The sequence below is a fragment of the Polypterus senegalus genome, chromosome 7, assembly GCF_016835505.1.
Source record: "Polypterus senegalus isolate Bchr_013 chromosome 7, ASM1683550v1, whole genome shotgun sequence".
NCBI classification, from domain to species: Eukaryota; Metazoa; Chordata; class Cladistia; order Polypteriformes; family Polypteridae; genus Polypterus; species Polypterus senegalus.
In genome coordinates this window covers 192,179,980-192,197,531 of record NC_053160.1, presented here as the reverse complement: position 1 = coordinate 192,197,531, position 17,552 = coordinate 192,179,980, and the positions used below count along the sequence as shown (strand labels likewise).

At 43.2% G+C, this 17,552-nt stretch overlaps 1 protein-coding gene across 1 annotated transcript in view; it reads left to right on the top strand.

The window, feature by feature from the left end:
• The window catches only part of eif4eb (eukaryotic translation initiation factor 4eb), a 28,252-nt gene extending 11,192 nt beyond the window's left edge, over positions 1 to 17,060 (top strand). Inside the window, exons 3-7 of the mRNA XM_039759830.1 lie at positions 2,659 to 2,754; positions 4,253 to 4,316; positions 12,681 to 12,794; positions 16,007 to 16,146; positions 16,397 to 17,060. Of these exons, the coding sequence (XP_039615764.1) occupies positions 2,659 to 2,754; positions 4,253 to 4,316; positions 12,681 to 12,794; positions 16,007 to 16,146; positions 16,397 to 16,511 (529 nt within the window). The 3' untranslated portion in view covers positions 16,512 to 17,060. The remainder of the gene's footprint in view (positions 1 to 2,658; positions 2,755 to 4,252; positions 4,317 to 12,680; positions 12,795 to 16,006; positions 16,147 to 16,396) is intronic.
• Positions 17,061 to 17,552: the final 492 nt, after the last annotated feature.

Genomic DNA, 17,552 nt, shown 5'->3' with positions numbered 1-17,552 from the left:
CCTTTTGTTTTAAATGAAAGCACATGTGCGCGTCAGAAGATTATACTGATGCCGCTGTGTGCCCCTTTAGAGAAAAAGCAGATTTGCCTGTCTCTGCATCTTTGGTGAGCTCTTCAAGGCGACTTCGTCGTTCTAAGTAAGTGATGACTGCATAGCTGAATTGCATTTTGTAAAACTGACCCTAAAATTCTTTTTACGTGTAAGTTCACAATTTGAAATGCAAACCTCGCTGAGAAAGTGAAAGTATGGAAAGTAAGAAAGGTCACTCCCGGCAGGTTTGCCAGCACCTTGTTTGCCTTTCACTCTTCTCTTTCTTTTGTACCCTTTTGCTAAGTAAATTCAGGGGGTGACGGGAGGGGGTGCCCCAATGTCTGCACAGAAATATGTGGGCCTCAACTGAGCTTCGCCAATGCAGATGTCCATCTATCAGGAAAATGACCTCAAGCTTTCACAGATGGACAAAAAACTGTGGACAAGGTGCAAGTATTTATGGGGAAGTGTCTATATATAAACCTGAACGCTTTTCTGACTGTGTCAGTGGTGTCACTTGTCCTGGCTGTGAAACATCATAATCTCACAGCCCTTGTTGTGCCGTGAACTTCTTTGTTTTTCGTTCCAAATTCATTTTTGTACCAATCACTGGCTCGTCGCTGCTCTCTGCACGCCTTTAATTCCTGCATGTCAACCTCGTCAAGGTGGTGTCTCGGTGGTCCCTCCTGCTTTCATTTGAATTGCAGCCTTTATTAGTCACCGAGCGCCATCTTGTGTCTTTGGTCTTCTACACCCGTGTGTTCCTGCACGTCCCCTCCAGTACCCTAAGCAGTCGGGGTCTTCTTCCCATTTATAGGACTAGAAGGAGGGCTCTGGGTGTCTCGGCTCCAACCTTGTAGGGTGTCCTTCCTCTGACCCTTCAAGAAGTCGTGTTACGTCAATTTTTAAAAATAAACAAAGACACCTCGGTTTGCAGAATGCTTTGTACGACCCGTTTCGTTTTCTTTTACTGCTGACTTTAATAAACTGAAGAGGAGAATTTTGGCTTTGTTAGTTGCAATTTTACCCTATCAAGGCACACATTTAGAAATAAAATAGTTTGAATTTGTGTAAGCCCCCCTAATGCGGGGTTTTCATAAAAATGTCAAGGTTTACTTCTTGGTGTAGAATTACGTAATAAACAAGAATAGTTGTGTCCGATACAGTATCTGAAATATTAAAACGTGTGCTTTAGTTTAAATGTTTAAAGAGTAAATATTCTCACATTTGTCACCTTTGAATGGAGGTCCATAGGGGGCTACATGCCTAGTGAAGGATCAAAAATGAAAAATAACATCAGATTTGTAATCGCTGACCATGAAAATGTTTAAAACGACACCCGACATGCTTAGGTTAGAAATGTATAACTTTCTGAGAGTGACGCTTAGGGGGCTTGGACCACCAGTAAAGAATCAAACTACCTTGAAACAGCATAAAACAACACTCCACACCCCCGACTGCTTTGTATCCCAGTTCAGGGGACTTGGGGGGTGTCGGCTGATGTGGCCTGCACAACTTCAAGGCCCTCTGAAAGTCTTTTTACTCCAAATTTCCTGCACAAAATAATATATTCCAGAAATGGCCTAACAATGAGGGCTTTATGGGTCTAGGTGGCCACAAATATGGGGGAACCCCCCAAAAAACCTGCATAACTGGACTGATCAAGTCAAGTCCGATGGTATATCACATGTGGTGGTTTCCTTGTTCCGGTGAATCGGGAGGCATCTGACGTGATATCCAAGCGTTGTGGCCGATCCTTGTGACCTCGACAGATCGTTCCGTTCCACTCTGACTGCTTGATAATTCGGCCCTTCAGTTGTGAGGTTTTACATTTGAAAACCAACTCCTCGATGAGGGAATGGTGTCTGAGGAGTTTGATGGGTGTGATTGTCTGCTCGTCCTTCTATTTTCTAACCAGTTCAGGTTTATGGGGTGCCCTGGTCTATCACGGCAGCACTAGGTGCCAGGCAGGAACCAACATTAGAAGGGGCACCGCACCCGATTACTGCAGATGTGGAAGGCAATTGAGATAACTGGGTGTGTTGACTGCAGCAGAATCAAATTTCAAACGCCTGGCTAACTGGACTGAGATGTTTGTCACTGCAGTGGAGCGGTGCATCGTGGGCTCGCTCACATTGTACTCCTGCTTCTCGATCTCCCTGCCCACCCCTACGCAGTAAACACAGAGTTGGGTGGAAGGGTCAAAAAAAAAAAAAAAAAGATGAGGGTGCCATTTGCTCGACTTCACTTCATGTGCCAATTTCAAATAAACTTCAAGTAGAACAGCAGGCCGTGTTCAGGTGGCATGGCAGCCCACTTAGCCTGGCTACCTCATGGATCAAGTGCCCTGGGTTCAAAACCCTGCTGCTAGTCACAGCCTGTTCTTCCTGCGTCTGCTGGGGTTTTGCTGCCACATGGCCAGGTTTGCCGAGTGAGTGAGTGTGCGCCCCGTGGTGACTTGTTTTGTGAGTCTTTAGTTCGCGTATGAATGTCGGTCTAAAACAAGTGAGCTGAACACAACCAAAGGAGATGGCATGGAGACTTCACCAACCGCCGCTGGGTTCTGAATTGAACTTTGTATAGTTTAGCTCCTAACCATGCACTAAAATCCTGCTGTTTTAATTCCAGGTGGGCCCTCTGGTTTTTCAAGAACGACAAAAGCAAAACATGGCAAGCAAACCAACGTCTCATTTCCAAGTTTGACACCGTTGAAGATTTTTGGGCGTAAGTTACGGATTGTTGAGGCTTTTAATGCATAAGATCAGCGCTTTAAGTGTTTTCATTGCCATTTTGATAGCCTGGATTGAATGACCAGTTAAGCACGTAACCCTCATGGTCTTCAGATGAGCAGATGCCAGTCTGCATTCAGGGTGGCATCAGATGTGCACCTCCAAAGAGCAAAAAGGTGAAGTTGAATTCCGTTGTGAAATTCATCATCATCATCATCATCATCACCACCAAGAAAGTGAAAAAGCTGAGCGCTAGCAGGCGTTTCCTGGCCTTTCACTCTTGGACCATCTATGTTAGTTTTTGCAGCAGATCAGCTGGCACTGCAGCATGTTTATTAATTACAACCACTACAAGATCATAACGGGCCCATGAAAACAGTTAAAGGTCCTCACCGTCACTGCCGTGGATTTATTCTGCAGTCCGTTCTGTTCATTTTCGGCTGACGCTCCTCCCTGTGACTGCTTTACCAGTCCCTACTTGCATGATGACCCTGCCACTGTCTCTGTGACACTGGCATCTTCTTTTGAGTCATAAAAATCAGTCATTTCCTCTTCTTCTGCCATCTTCATTGTCTTGCATGTAGGCAGGGTGACCCCTAGTGCTTGGGGGTATCCTCTAGCGGTGTGCCTTACAGTCCAGTGTTGGCACCTGCCTTCTTTATGATGGTTGGCCCTGGCGGCTCACTCTGCTTTGGTTTCTGTCTTTTCTCTCTCATTTTCAGTAAAGTTGCTCAAGTCCACTCACTGCCTGCTTGTTGTCCTGCAATAACGTTATGCCAACTCCTTTCTTTTGCTTCATTGTGTGGTGCCCAGTGGACGTTGCTCAGTAGTCATTGATTTACTTCACAAACATCTTTTTAATTTAAGCACATTGTGTACTCGGATCAACTGATCTGTGATGCTGTCATGTCTTGAATGATCTCGGCTTTCCTTTTTTTTCCTGATACTGATTTGCTGATTGAAAAACTAAAATGTAGATGGCATGAGTGCCATGCTGAATGGTCTGGCATCTCGGCTGGGATGGGTGCTGGTTCCTTGCCAGAATGGGAGACCTTTGGGGTCAGGTTAAAGCCCTTCAAAGAAGGTATAATGTTCCCATGCAGCTCCCCCTAGTGGCACCAAAGAGCCCTAACAGAGCTGTCCTACGGGACTGCAGTTGCAAGCCTGCCTTGTGGGCATCCATATGGGGGTTCCACCAGTGGGAAGCTTCCATTGTGTGCATGGTTGGTGGTGCTGTGTTTGGGGAAAGCAGCCAGCCGTCATCCTTCTGAGCAGGCCTCCCATCCTCAAACTGACTGTCATGACGTGGGCGGCTGTTCAACAGACTTAAATGACTTAAAACGGGGACCTCTGCCTGTTCTCTTGCTCTTTGTTTGGTTCTGCACTCAGAAATTGTTATAAACTGACGTCCGCAAGGAATTATTTTAGTGTTTGAATTGTTTTGTTACCCCCCCAAGTTTAAACTGCTGTTTCTTTTCCTCTTTTGTTGACAGTCTTTACAATCACATTCAGCTGTCGAGCAATTTAATGTCGGGATGCGACTACTCGCTGTTCAAGGTAGGCACTCGTCCGTCTGTCCGTCCTCTTTCAGAACTGAAATGTCTCCTCCTTAATCTCCTCCTGCTGTTTTTGGGCATTTCAATGTTGTGTTATTTTCATTTTATTCTGTACTAGCTGTCCCCGTGGCTCTGCCCGCGTAGTAGTGACACGGGAGACAAACTTTAAAAAACAAAAAAAAAATAGTAATTAGTATTGAGAAGAATTTATATTGATGGCTTTCGCATCCGAGGGCCTCTTGATATATAATATTTTTGGTTTTGCTATCAGGGGGGAGAATGTAGCTGTGATCTCTTTGCCAAAAATGTAAAAAAGTTGGCACGGTATCTCTGGCTAAGTGGATGATGGGTACACTCTGACATCAAAAGTTGGCACCGTATGTGATGGTGTACAGCTCTGAAAGGAGAGCGTCGGCCGTGTGGGGAGAAGAACCCTTGGTTGTGATATTTCTGCCAGTCAGGAGATACCCTAAAACAGGCACGTCAAACACGCGGCCCCCGGGCCAGAAATCTGTGCGGCCCGCATGACAGATCCTAGTTAGCACTGAACTTGTACAAAATGATTACTCTGGTTTGTGACTGAATCATTCTGCATCTTCGGCGTTACTTTCCTTCCGTGACTTTTCTTACTACTGCCTTCTGACAAAAGCGTGTTTTCCCACATCATTACGGTACCAGAAACGTCATCTGCTCATATAGCCACCAGCCTTGACCAAAGTTAATGAGCTGCAACGTCACAACTGAAGTGCTAGGCTGCAGCAGCGGGCACCTTAGGTGGCCTTAGGCATGTGCAAACGGTGTACCTGCACAGGGCTGCCACGCCAATATATATTGAATATAAAACAGAAAGAGAAAATAACGACACAGCTGACGGCAATGTGGCCGATAAACGTTGTGTTTCTTGTTAATTAGTTAGTACGCTGTATTTACTAATGTCGCTCGAGTCGGAGCAGTAAGCTATACGTGGTATTCTAACGTTCTGCCGTAATGAGAATAGCATGGGCCGCCACTTGGTTTTTAAGTTACGGACACGCATGTGCACGAGGCGGCTATGCACTGGCCACTGGGCAGAACTGACCATCACCAGTAGTAGTAGCCCGCATATTTTCACGTTTCTTTGCTCAAGTTTTATGTAATTGTGTGCTAATATTGTAATGAACAGGTAGTGCAGACTACAGCTGAAGACCTGAAGCGGACACGAGAAGTTGGCGAGTTGTTTATTAACAGATTTTTGTGATTCTGAGTTTGTAAGATTAGTGCAGGTCAGGGGGCTTATTTTACAATATAAACTTTGAAGTAAACTAAAATTTGATTTTTGGAGGATTTGTTTTCCAACTTGAATTACTGAGCAGTGAATTCAGTGAGCGTTTTTGTGATTTCAGTTCACACGAACAGGACTTTGTGCTGTTCTCTTACAACAGGGGTGCCTACACTTCTTTGGCTTGCGAGCTACTTTTAAAATGACCAGGTCGAAATGATCTACCTACATTAAAAATGATATATACCGAGTATACTTTATACATAAAATGAGTGTTGTCGTACCTTGCATAACTGAATAACCGTTATGGCACAATAACAATTCAATACATTTTTGGTCCCTGCAGTATTTGGTTTCAATAATCTTCATGTGGGCAAAGGCTGACTCGCACAAATAAGTAGAGCCGAATAATTCAGTCAAGGAGCTTTTGAATTCAGCCCAGTGAAAAATGATGGCTGTCAGATTAACTGCGATTTTAGTTCCCTCTCAGTTCTCTTTCTCAGATCGCTTTTTGGAAGGACGTCAGTTTTGTAGTTTTTATGAACAGTTTGAAAGTGCCTTTCCACATTTTCCTTCTTTGAAATAGCAATGACAGATTGACAGATCAGACAAATGCACTTCAATTGTGAGGAAAAAAATCCTCTGCCAATTCCACATCCAGCCCATACCCTCCCCAAACAATTTTTAAAAATTCCTTTCTTTAGTTGATATAAATTGGAAGGCTAACTCGATCACAGCCGGAGTTTTGCAGTAGCTTGCGCGTTTGATCGTGGCCGCCCTGTATGTCAATCAAGTGGCAAATGGCATAGGGAGGATATATGATAGACTTACGTTTAAAAAATTTTTTTTTTGAATGCAACGCGATCTACCTGCACTACCTTTGCAATCGACGCATTGGGCACCCTGTCTTACAACGTTGAGAATGCGCCTGAGAATCTCCAAATGGAGTTGATTGAACTGCAGTCTGATTCTGTTCTGAAGTTGGTGTGCCAGGCTTGTATGCTTACCTGCCACCCTCGTATGTGCAGATCCGTAAGTTGGCATCGAGAGTACTGTCTATGTTCGGAAGCACTTACCTTTGTCAGCAGTTGTTCTCATTAAGGAAAGCTACCAAAACCCCACCTCGCTCAAGACTTCCTGTCCATCACCTGTCATCCCTCATAAAAGTTGCAGCTGCACAAGATTTCAGGCCTGAGATTGACGAACTGGTCACTAACAAGAGATGCCAAGTGTCGGGACAAAAGAAATAAATCTCACACTGTAAGATTCCTATATAAGCAATGAATATAATATAATACTATAAGGACCTAGCTGAGGCTAAGACTCTAATTGTACGCTGTTGTACAGAGATTGCATGGAAATAAATTGCTTTTCTTTAAACTTTAAGTGTTACATTTTTGTAAAGTTTTCAGTATTGGAAAGAAAGCTACAGTAACTTTATATAATAGTATTTCTTACAGTGCGGCCTGCTGACGCACGTATGGCAGTCGAAGTGGCCTACCAATGGTGACATGCTGGCCCTAAAAGACATGTAGCTCTGATGTCTCTTTCAAACGTCAAACGTTACTCCTTAACCATCTCTAGATGATAATGACTGCTGAACAAACAGCGATCGCTAGCTAAGTGGAGGTAAGGTGCGCTCCAACACATGGCGACAGGTAGAGCGACTCAGACAGGGCCTGGCACGTGAGTAAGGAGGACCCCGCCCAGCTCCCTACTCCTAAGGTCCCGCCTCCCCTCCGCCCACAGCCTCCCTCTCTCTCTGAATCAGTGGGTACCACAGGTGAACTCTGATACTTGACGAGATGAGAGAAGTCGCAAAATCAATCAGAATGTTCAAGAAAAAAACTCGCTCTAGTCAAGTAGTTCTCTCATGAAAAGCGGACAGACATTGCATTTTTTATATATATATATATATATATATATATATATATAGAGAGATAACGTTGGTCTCTGCCAAAGTGTGTTTTAGAAGATGCTAGATTCTGACCTTTAACTTCAGTTTACTGCCCACCACTCTTAGGTTGGTTCTTTTTATTTTCTCTTAATTTGTGTTCTTGTTTGACGCTTCTGTTACCAGTGCAGAGGCAGGTACAAAGGTAAGAAAACACTCCTCATTGTCGTGGCTACAGGCATCGCCATCGCAGTGTGGCGTGAACTGTCTGGTCCGTCAGAAGTCAGATGTGCCCGGTCCTGCCAGCCCTTCTTGATAAGACGTCTTATTCTGTCTTCCTGTCAGTTCTCCTATTTTTGTCTGTTGAATGATTTTTTTTTTAAAGTGTAAAAGTTGCATCATTGTGCCTAAAAGCCCTTGCCCTGTGTTGTTGATGTAACTCTTCGTGTGACTTTGGCGGTGAATTCCTGTTCACCTCTTCAGGTCCGTCACCTGTGGCTGCAGTGCACTGGCTACTCCACCGGCCCACTTCTGCCAGCTTGGTGATCGCAGAACACCAGACGTGGTGGGCACCGTCCTGAAGTGCAAACACAATGGTATGAAATAAATGAACATTTGCCCCCACACTTGGCGTGAGTCAATGTGGTGTGTGTGTTTATCTGGACTCCTCTAACTGGAGCTCAATCTGAAGGTCTTCCTGTCCGCGTTCTTCTCTTGATGTAGCTGGAATCAAATGGTGCTCCGTATAATTGTTCCAGAGCAGCAATTCTTTTTAGCTTCCTCTTTGAATGTTCTTGTGTTCTTTCTTTTCTTTTTGAAAAATAACTTAAACATAAAACTTGCCCTGTAAGGACCCGACTGCTATGCCCCCAAGGAATTGATCAAGCACAGGACCTGCCAGCCGCAAGTCCTCTTTTCATGGGATGTTCCCAAGTCGTGGCCACCAGCTGAAGATCTGAATAGCTCTGGTGAGGAGTGATGCAACATGTTGAGATTAACCAACAAATGAGCAGGAAGCCATTAATATTCTCACTTTGGTCCTTTCTGCAAGAGAATTTGCAGGCAGTCTGAGTCGAGGGTCAAGGTTCCTCTTCTGGGTCATTTGTTTTGGTTGTAAGAGGAGTTGACACACTGGTCACTTCAAGTGTGGATGGCATCTGCTCCGGTAGATGGCAGGGTGCACTGGAAGACACTGCAGGTAACCCTTACTGTGTTGTTAAGTGCCTTGTGGGTCGTTCTTGGCCCTGTTCTGACTCCCCATTTTAGGTTTATATTCTGTGACTGGCCTGTGCTGTGGAATCCGATGACGTTTAGGAGGTTTTTATGGGTTGTGGACATATGGGGTGTAAATGAAGTGGAAAATCCATCAGGATCAATGGTAGGTCTGATAGACATGGCAAGATGAATCAAGAAGCTGTACCAGTTATGGGATGTTTATTAGTAGAATAGAATGCCTTTTATTGTCACTGCTCAGAGGTACAACAGAATTTGAATATGAACGGTATAATAAAAATAGAAACTTCAATAGATTCGACATGCTACAACTACACACATGCATTAATGTAAAACAATAAAAAGGTGGAAAATAGGGGAATAACTCCACTTTACAGTAATTGCAATGGGTCTTTTGTGCCATTGATGCCATGGGTGACAGTGGCAGACGCAGTAAACGGTAATTAGTTCCTTGATGGAGTGTGGGTTGAAACTTTTCAGTAGTCTGGACGTCGGCAACACTGTCCAGAAGTAACAATGTGGAGGCCAGGGTGAGATGGGCCCCTAATGATCTATTTGGACCTTTGCAAACCTCAAATTCCGTTCATGTCCTCTAGCGAGGGAAACTGGGTGGTGGTCGTCATTTCTGTGCTGGTTTGGTGACTCTGGAGCAGCCAGCATGGCTTACCAGGATGGGATAGAAGGACACCGACATCTGGCTAGCCTTCCTCGGCATCCTTAAAGTGCTTTACATGATGAAGAAAGAGAACAAAAGACAAAGTAAGAATTAACATATGAGAACATAGAATAAAAGTAAGGTGGTCCGATGGCCAGGGAGGACAGAAAAAACAAAAAAAAAGTCCAGACGGCTGGAGAAAAAATAAAAGCTGCAGGGGGTCCGAGGTCACGAGACCACCCAGCCCCCCTCTAGACATTCTGCCTAACATCAGTGATCAGTCCTCATTGTATTCGGGGTTCTCATGGAAGGACTTGATGATGACGGTCATGTGGACTTCTGGCCTTTAATACATCAATGTAGGACACCACGGTACTTTGATGAGGTGGTGGTGGAGCAGATCGCCACCCACAGAAAACCTGAAGAAGAACAGAAGAGAGAGTTGGGGTTAGTATGGATTTTGGAGCCACCATGAATAGTAATGATGATTAATTGAATATACAGAGCATCAGGCTTAAATTAAAGTGAAGTTATGAGAAAGCCATGTTAAAGTATTGTGGGTTCAGCAGATCTGAGGTGCATAACAGCAGAAGGCCACTCGCCCACCTCACCACTTATTTTAAGTTTAGCTCTTGGAATTCTAAGCAGACACTCATTTGAAGATCTAAGGTTACGATTTGGAATATAAGGTGTCAGACATTCCGATATATAAGATGGAGCAGATGATTGAAGGCTTTATAAACCATCAGCAGGATTTTAAAGTCCATTCTAAACAATGACACAGGTAACCAGTGTAGTGACATCAAAACTGGAGAGATGTGCTCGGATTTTCTTTTCCTAGTTAGGATTCTGACAGCTGCATTCTGCACTCATTGCAGTCGATTGATGTCTTTTTTGGGTGGTCCTGAGAGGAGTGCAGTTACGGTAATCTAGTCGACTGAAAACAAAAGCGTGAACTCATTTGTCAGCATCTTGCAATGTTATAAGAGGTCTAACTTTTGTTATATTTCTTAAGTGAAAAAATGGTGTCCTAGTGATCTGATAAATATGTGCTTGAAAATTCAGGTCAGTGTCAACCTAACAATTACCCCTAAATTCTTTACCTCCGCCTTGACATTTAATCCAAATCCATCAAGTTTATTTCTAATGACCTCATTATTTCCATTATTGCCAATCACAAACATTTCAGTTTTCTCTTTATTTAGCTTGAGAAAATTACTGTTCATCCACTCAGAAACACAAGTAAGACATTGGGGGTCAGTGAATCAACAGAGTCGGGGTCATCGGGTGCAGTTGATAAGTACAGCTGTGTGTCATCAGCATAGCTATGGTAGCTCACGTTGTGCCCCGAGATAATCTGACCTAACGGAAGCATGTAGATTGAAAAGAGCAGCGGTCCAGGATAGAGCCTTGTGGACCACCATATAGAATATCGGGGGTCTTTGAAGTTTAATTACCACAACTAACAAAGAATTTTCTACCTGCCAGGTGGGATTCAAACCAATTTAAGATCCTGCTAGTGATGCCCACCCAGTGATTGAGGTGATTTCTAAGAATATTGTGATCAATGGTGTCAAATGCAGCACTCAGATCTAAGAGGATGAGAACAGATAAATGGCCTCTGTCTGCATTCACCCACAAGTCACTGGCGACTTTAACGAGTGCAGTTTCTGTGCTGTGATTTGTTCTAAAACCGACTGTAATTTATCAAGAATAGCAGGTTTATTGAGGTGGTCATTTAGTTGCGTAATGACTGCCTTCTCTAGGATTTGACTTAAACTCTGGAGTTGACAGTAGTGTCGTTGTTGAAAACACGAATTACATGTCACGCTGCTCACTCAATGCTGTGGACCTTCATCCTCATCCCCATCGTTTACCACATCAGCAAGTACTGCAGCAGCGTTTGAAATCCCATTTAGAGAGGCGGCACAACGTGGGATGACACATTCGAGAGTAACCAACTATAAATGCAGCTGTTTCAGATTTTAAGGCATTTTGACCCACAACACGACTACCAGCAAATCTGAAAATAGAGGAGCCGGAGCTCATAGGGTGCTGGGTAAGGACACACTGGAATTCCACAAGTGGAAGAATTTGAGGTTTTTCCATCAAGTAAAAGAATTTGTCTTTTTTGATTCAAATGTAGTAACGTTTCCCACTGTCACTGTGGAGTAAAGGGTGAGCAATCTGTAAAACGGTTGGGCGATGCTCTGCTATCACCGTCCAGTCCAAAGGGTCTCCACCACGTATGTCATTCTGTGGCAGGGTCTGTGTTTTTAGGTAAAAAGTCATTTATTTTAAATGTATGAAAAGCAGATAAACATTATCAATGACAAACCGTGGATTGTTGAGATGAATTGGGTTCAGATGTCCTCAGTGCGGTCTGTCATGGGTGCCTCTTCAGTGAATACTGTGAAGTCTCTCTGCAAAGGGCACACTATACACTGAATTATTTATTCATCGAATAGATCTGTCGGTGAACTCTCTGTTCTGAATTTCCCACTCCAACTAGACAAAGACATTTGTAAGCTGATATGGACAATGACGAGAAACGACCGCTAAAAGTAGTGAACCATCCTATAGACTGTGGAAAGAACACAAGTTACCATGTGACCCCAGCCTCGCCATCTTTGAGGTCAGGCTAAAGAAAGTCAATCTGTTCTATAATAACAAAGTGTGCAGGAGCCCGTATGAATACCACCCTACCTGGTCGGGGGTCTCTCCTTGAATTGCCTTTTCTGAGATTTCTTTTTTTTTTTTGGTCTTCTCAGAGAGTCCAGGCTGGGGGGCTGTCAAGAAGCAGGGCCTGTTAAAGCCCACTGCGGCACTTCTTGTGTGATTTTGGGTTCCACAAAAATAAATTTTATTGTATAAAACTGGTTTTATGAATCTTATATAGTGTCGTGGAGCTCCGTGCTCATCGGATACGACTCACGACTGAACGTTAACTTTCAGTGTCATTCTTTAAATAGCCTCTGGGCAAAAACCGGAAAGGACGTCACAGTTTGTCTTGAGACTTGTCCTCCAGTCTGTGGATAAAGGAGGAGCAGGCGCTGGTGACCAAGGACCTGTAGTCGCTCTCCATAAGCCGGCCAGGGACAATATATACATAAAAGATTAAGAAGAATATACTAGGTTCAAAAAACACAAGCGGATCAAAGCAGACCACTGACTTCACGAGGATTTGTGTGCATAAAGAGCCTGATACCAGGCAGTGCGTCTGTTTCAGAGATGCTATAAATATTTGAATGTGCTAAAAAATGACTTAAGTGTGTTTTTTTTTTTATTTTTTTGTTTTTTTTTTAATACCTTGTGTTTGCATTAGGATGGAATTGAACCGATGTGGGAGGATGAAAGAAACAAAAAAGGTGGAAGATGGCTCATTACTCTCTCCAAACAACAAAGAAGATCAGACTTGGATCGATTTTGGCTAGAAACGGTTAGTTTCCACACAGACATTCAGCATTGCATTTATGTGAATGTATCGGAATCAAACATCGTCTTTGACATGAGTGGTGCTCAGTGCTTAGACGACTGAAGAGGTTGAGGTCACCAGACTATTGCAGAGTTCTATTAAAGCAAAGCTGGTGAATCGTAGATATGCGACCTCTTCTTGCCGCAAGTGCCATCTGTATAATTAATATTGGCCTTCAGCTTTGATACAGGGGTGTGGAATGCAATTCACAGGAAAATGAATGGCAGGAATTATTAAGGAGAAGATTGAGCAGCACATGGCAAGGACACGAGTTATTCTGAACAGTCAGCGTGGGGTCAGAAGAGGGAGGTCGTGTTTTACCAACAGGCTGGAATTTTACGAGGAGGCAACAAAAGGATACGATCCAAGTGGAGCAGATGAGATTATTGATCTGGACTGGCAGAAAGTATTTGATGAGGTGCCACCTGACAGGGTGGGCATCAAACTAAAAGAAGTGAGAGTTCAGGGTGATGTGCTTAGATGGGTGCAGAATTGGCTCAGACACAGGAATCAGAGGGTGACGTTGTGAGGAACCTCATCAGAATTGGCCGATGTTAAGAGTGGTGACCAGCAGGGGGCAGTGCAGGGGCCGCTGCTATTTTTAATATTTATAAATGATTTAGATAGGAATATAAGGAACAAGCTTATTAATCTTGAGATTAAGTTTGCAGATGATACCAAGATAGGTGGATTAGCAGATAATTTGGAATCCATGTTATCCTCACAGGAGGACTTGGATAGCAGACAGGCTTGGGCAGATTTGTGGCAGCAGATGAAATTTAATGTCAGTAAATGTAAAGAATTACACACAGGAAGTAAAAATGTGAGGTTTGAATACACAATGGGCGGTCAGAAAATCGAGAGTCCACCTTATAAGAAGGATTTAGGGATCATAGTGGAGTCTAAGCTATCGACTTCCTGACAGTGTTGAGAAGCCATTAAGAAGGTTAACAGAATGTTAGGTTATATAGCGCCTTGATGTGTGCAGTACAAGTCACAGGAGGTTCTGCTCAGGCTTTATAACACACTGGTGAGGCCTCATCTTCAGTACTGTTTGCAGTTTGGGTCTCCAGGCTACAAAAAGGACACAGCAGCACAAGAGAAGGTCCAGAGAAGAGTGACGAGGCTGATTATGGGGGGCTACAGGGGTGAGTTATGAGTGAAGATTAAAAGAGCTGAGCCTTTACAGTTTAAGAAAAAGAAGATTAAGAGGTGACCTGAGTGAAGTGTTTAAAATGATGATGGGAATCAGTCCAGTGGACCAAGACGGTGACTTTAAAATGAGTTCATCAAGAACACAGGGACACACTTGGAAACTTGTTAAAGGGAAATGTCACACAAACATTAGGAAGTTTTTCTTTACACAAAAAACGACCGACACTTGGAATAAACGACCAAGTCGTGTGGTAGACAGTAAAACGTTAGGGACTTTGAAAACTCGACTTGATGTTTTCTTGGAAGAAATAAGTGGAGAGGACTGGCAAGCTTTGTTGGGCTGAATGGCCTGTCCTCATCTAGAGTGTTCTAATGTTCTAATGCAAGATATGATTTAATACAAATTCTTAATCCATCGGTTCATATATAATGTTGGAATTAGAATTACAGTAACACAGACCACAGTGTGGAAAACAGGATTAGACAGACCACAGTTTGGTCGACATAATCGGCAAATACCAGTCCAGGTTGGCTTTAGGCTCGATGGTATCACGTGTGTGTATCCAGGTCACAGTTTTATCCAAAGACTTTTTTTTTTTTCCAAGTTCTTCAACTGCCATATGTAAACACTTTTCTTCCATCACTTATTGATCTTGGTTTGGTTGAGGTGAAGACTTTCATCCTTTCTCCATAGCTGTTCTCCTGCAGCAGGTCATCTCTGAGGCCTCCTATATTATCCCAGCGTCCTGCCCCATGCTGTTTAAATGGATGTCCTATTGGGTTTTTCATTTGCTTCAGTACACGGTGGCCTAGTGGAGGTACATGCGATCCCGAGCTGAGATGGTGCAGTACAGGATGTAATGTGGCCACTGAGTCAGGACACTGCTGTGCCCCAGCAGATGTCAATGAGAGAAGATCAAGACATCCAGGCTAAGGACGTCAAGGGTGTTGGTGAGCCCTTTGACAAAAGCAGCCTCCGAGGTATTTCAAGCTGCTCAACTCCATAGCATGCCTTCTGAAATAGATGGAGTGCATTTCAGGTAAATACTTCTTAAACGGGCTAAGATGAGGCTTCCAGCAGCAGTAAATAATCTTTGGTATTCTGTAATGATGTGAAGGCGTCTCAGTGCAGTCAGGAACACAATTTAAAATTGGTGGCACTTGATCATTTAATGCTGTTTCTTAGATGGCGATAACATTCTTGTATTGTGCGTTCTTCACTATAAAATGCACGACACCTTCTCTACCTTCACCTGACTGATCCATAAGGTAGAAGATAAAGGGTCTCGTTGCATTTTTTGAAGAAGCTGAAGACTCAGCAGTTTCTGAGATCCGTTTTTAAAGCCAGTCCTACCCCAAGGTCTAATTAGTTGTGCAGCAGGTGCATGCTGGGTAGAGGATATCGGTCGACTCGGTATTTTGTCTTCACCTTGTCCTCATTTCCTTGCTCACTTTATCCAGTTGAGTCATGCTGGTGGTGTTGGCTGTGGATAACTGACGACAGCGGTAAAGGCCTGGTCCTGAATACCTGATTGGGTGAGGTAGGTGGCTGTGAATAAAAAAAATACAACGAAAAACAGCAAAATGATCAACAACAAGCTCGCAGTCTGTCCGGGACCACCATTTCTTTGCATTATTATTATTATTAATAGAATTTATGTTAATGTTCATTTGGCCAGGCTTTAATGTTGTCTCCAAATGTTTTGAGGTTCCCATGTGTCGTGGAACTACCTGGCTATTGAGGAACAATGTCAGATATCCTCTAAATTATTAAACATAAAAATAAAGCGAGGAGCGTCCACTGGCAGTGCTCGGCTGACGTCTGTGAGGTGCAGGAGCGTCCACTGGCAGTGCTCGGCTGCACTTCGGGGTCGCCGGCCGTTGCTGACTGTCCCCGTGTCCTGAAGCTCCTTTCAAAGTGCATCTTTAGTTCCTTTTCTTGTTCCGTATTCCAGCTGCCGTCTGTTGTGTTTTAGTAGAGAGCGTCATGTGCTTTATTTACCCAGTTCTTCTCTTCACAGCTTCTTTGTCTGATTGGAGAAGCTTTTGATGACTACAGCGATGACGTGTGTGGAGCAGTCGTAAATATAAGAACCAAAGGAGACAAAATAGCAATATGGACAAAAGACTATGAGAACAAGGATGCTGTTACACACATAGGGTGAGTGTGTGAGAGAGGCCGTGGTAAACGTTCAGGGAGCTCACGGGTTAGGCACAAGTGGCATGATGTGCTGTCGATGGCCCTTTAGCACACTGCCTACCAGTTGCCTTTATTTTTCATTGCCACCATCCATCTGCTTTGGTACTCTGGAAAAAGATTCAAGGGCAGCTGGCCGACCCTGGTAAACCTGGAAGATGGCCACTCAAGCGACGATGGTAGTAGTGATTAACTTTTCTTTTTCTTTGTACAGGAGAGTATACAAGGAACGGTTAGGACTGCCAGCGAAGGCAATTATTGGGTACCAGTCTCATGCAGATACCGCAACGAAAAGTGGCTCCACCACAAAAAACAAGTTTGTTGTTTGAAAGAAAAGAACAAAAAGGATAACTGCCTGGGCTTTTCTCATTTCTCGTTTTGCCTTTTCTGATGTGACTGCGTCAAGCAATCAACCTGGAAGTGAAAACCAAAGCTTCTCGTTGGCAGAGTGGACCGCACTCCTGCCATTTCACATCCTTCCGTTCTCGTTCTCCGACTCTTCACCACACGCTACTCTCTCGCTCTTTTTTTTTTTTTTTCTCGGACTGTTTAATCCCCAAAATTTCACTTTTCCAACTGAGGAGACTTCTTAAGCGACATGTTACATCACTGATTAATGGGTTCGATTTTTTTGTTATTAAAGGGAAAGGGGGGGAAAATTCCAGTCTAAATCACAGAATGCTGATTGTTCAGATAATGTTTCTTCAAGATTTGAGTGTGAATTGAATTTACTTTAAACAAAAACGTTGTGTTGAAATTGGAGTTTGGCTGACTGTTGTGGGGTCCGCGTTGAAATCTTCATACTTGTCCTTAGTTTGGTTACAGCAGGTTGCTGTCATCTATGAAGATGCTGCCATTTACATTTAATTTATTTTTCTTTTGAGAAAAGTTTCTTTTTTCATATTCATTTTATAATTCGCAGAAAGCTGTAGTTTAAATATGGTGGAATCTGAAACGTTTGATGCATTTATAGTATATAGCAATTTGTGGAATTTTTTTTTTTTTTAAACTTTAATTACATTTTTTTTTTAATTGAGTTTTTTTTTTTTTTTTTTTAAATATCCTGCAGTTTTACATTCCTCGCTTCAAACAGAAAGAAGTATTATAAATATTTTATGTCACATTGTATTTTAATACATCTACTTATTTCTTAGGACATTATTTGTGTTGGTAAAATGATGCCTCTAAAAGAAAGCAGTCCATTTCATATAAAGATAATGTAAAAAAGAAAATGCTACTGTAAATAAAATGTGTACAGTGATTTGTCTAACAGAGGGCACCGCTCTTCTTTTTTTGCCACCTGCAGCTTCTGATTTTTAAAAGGTACAAACAAACGGCTCGGTTATCAGAGGGCTGGCAGTCAAAGAGGA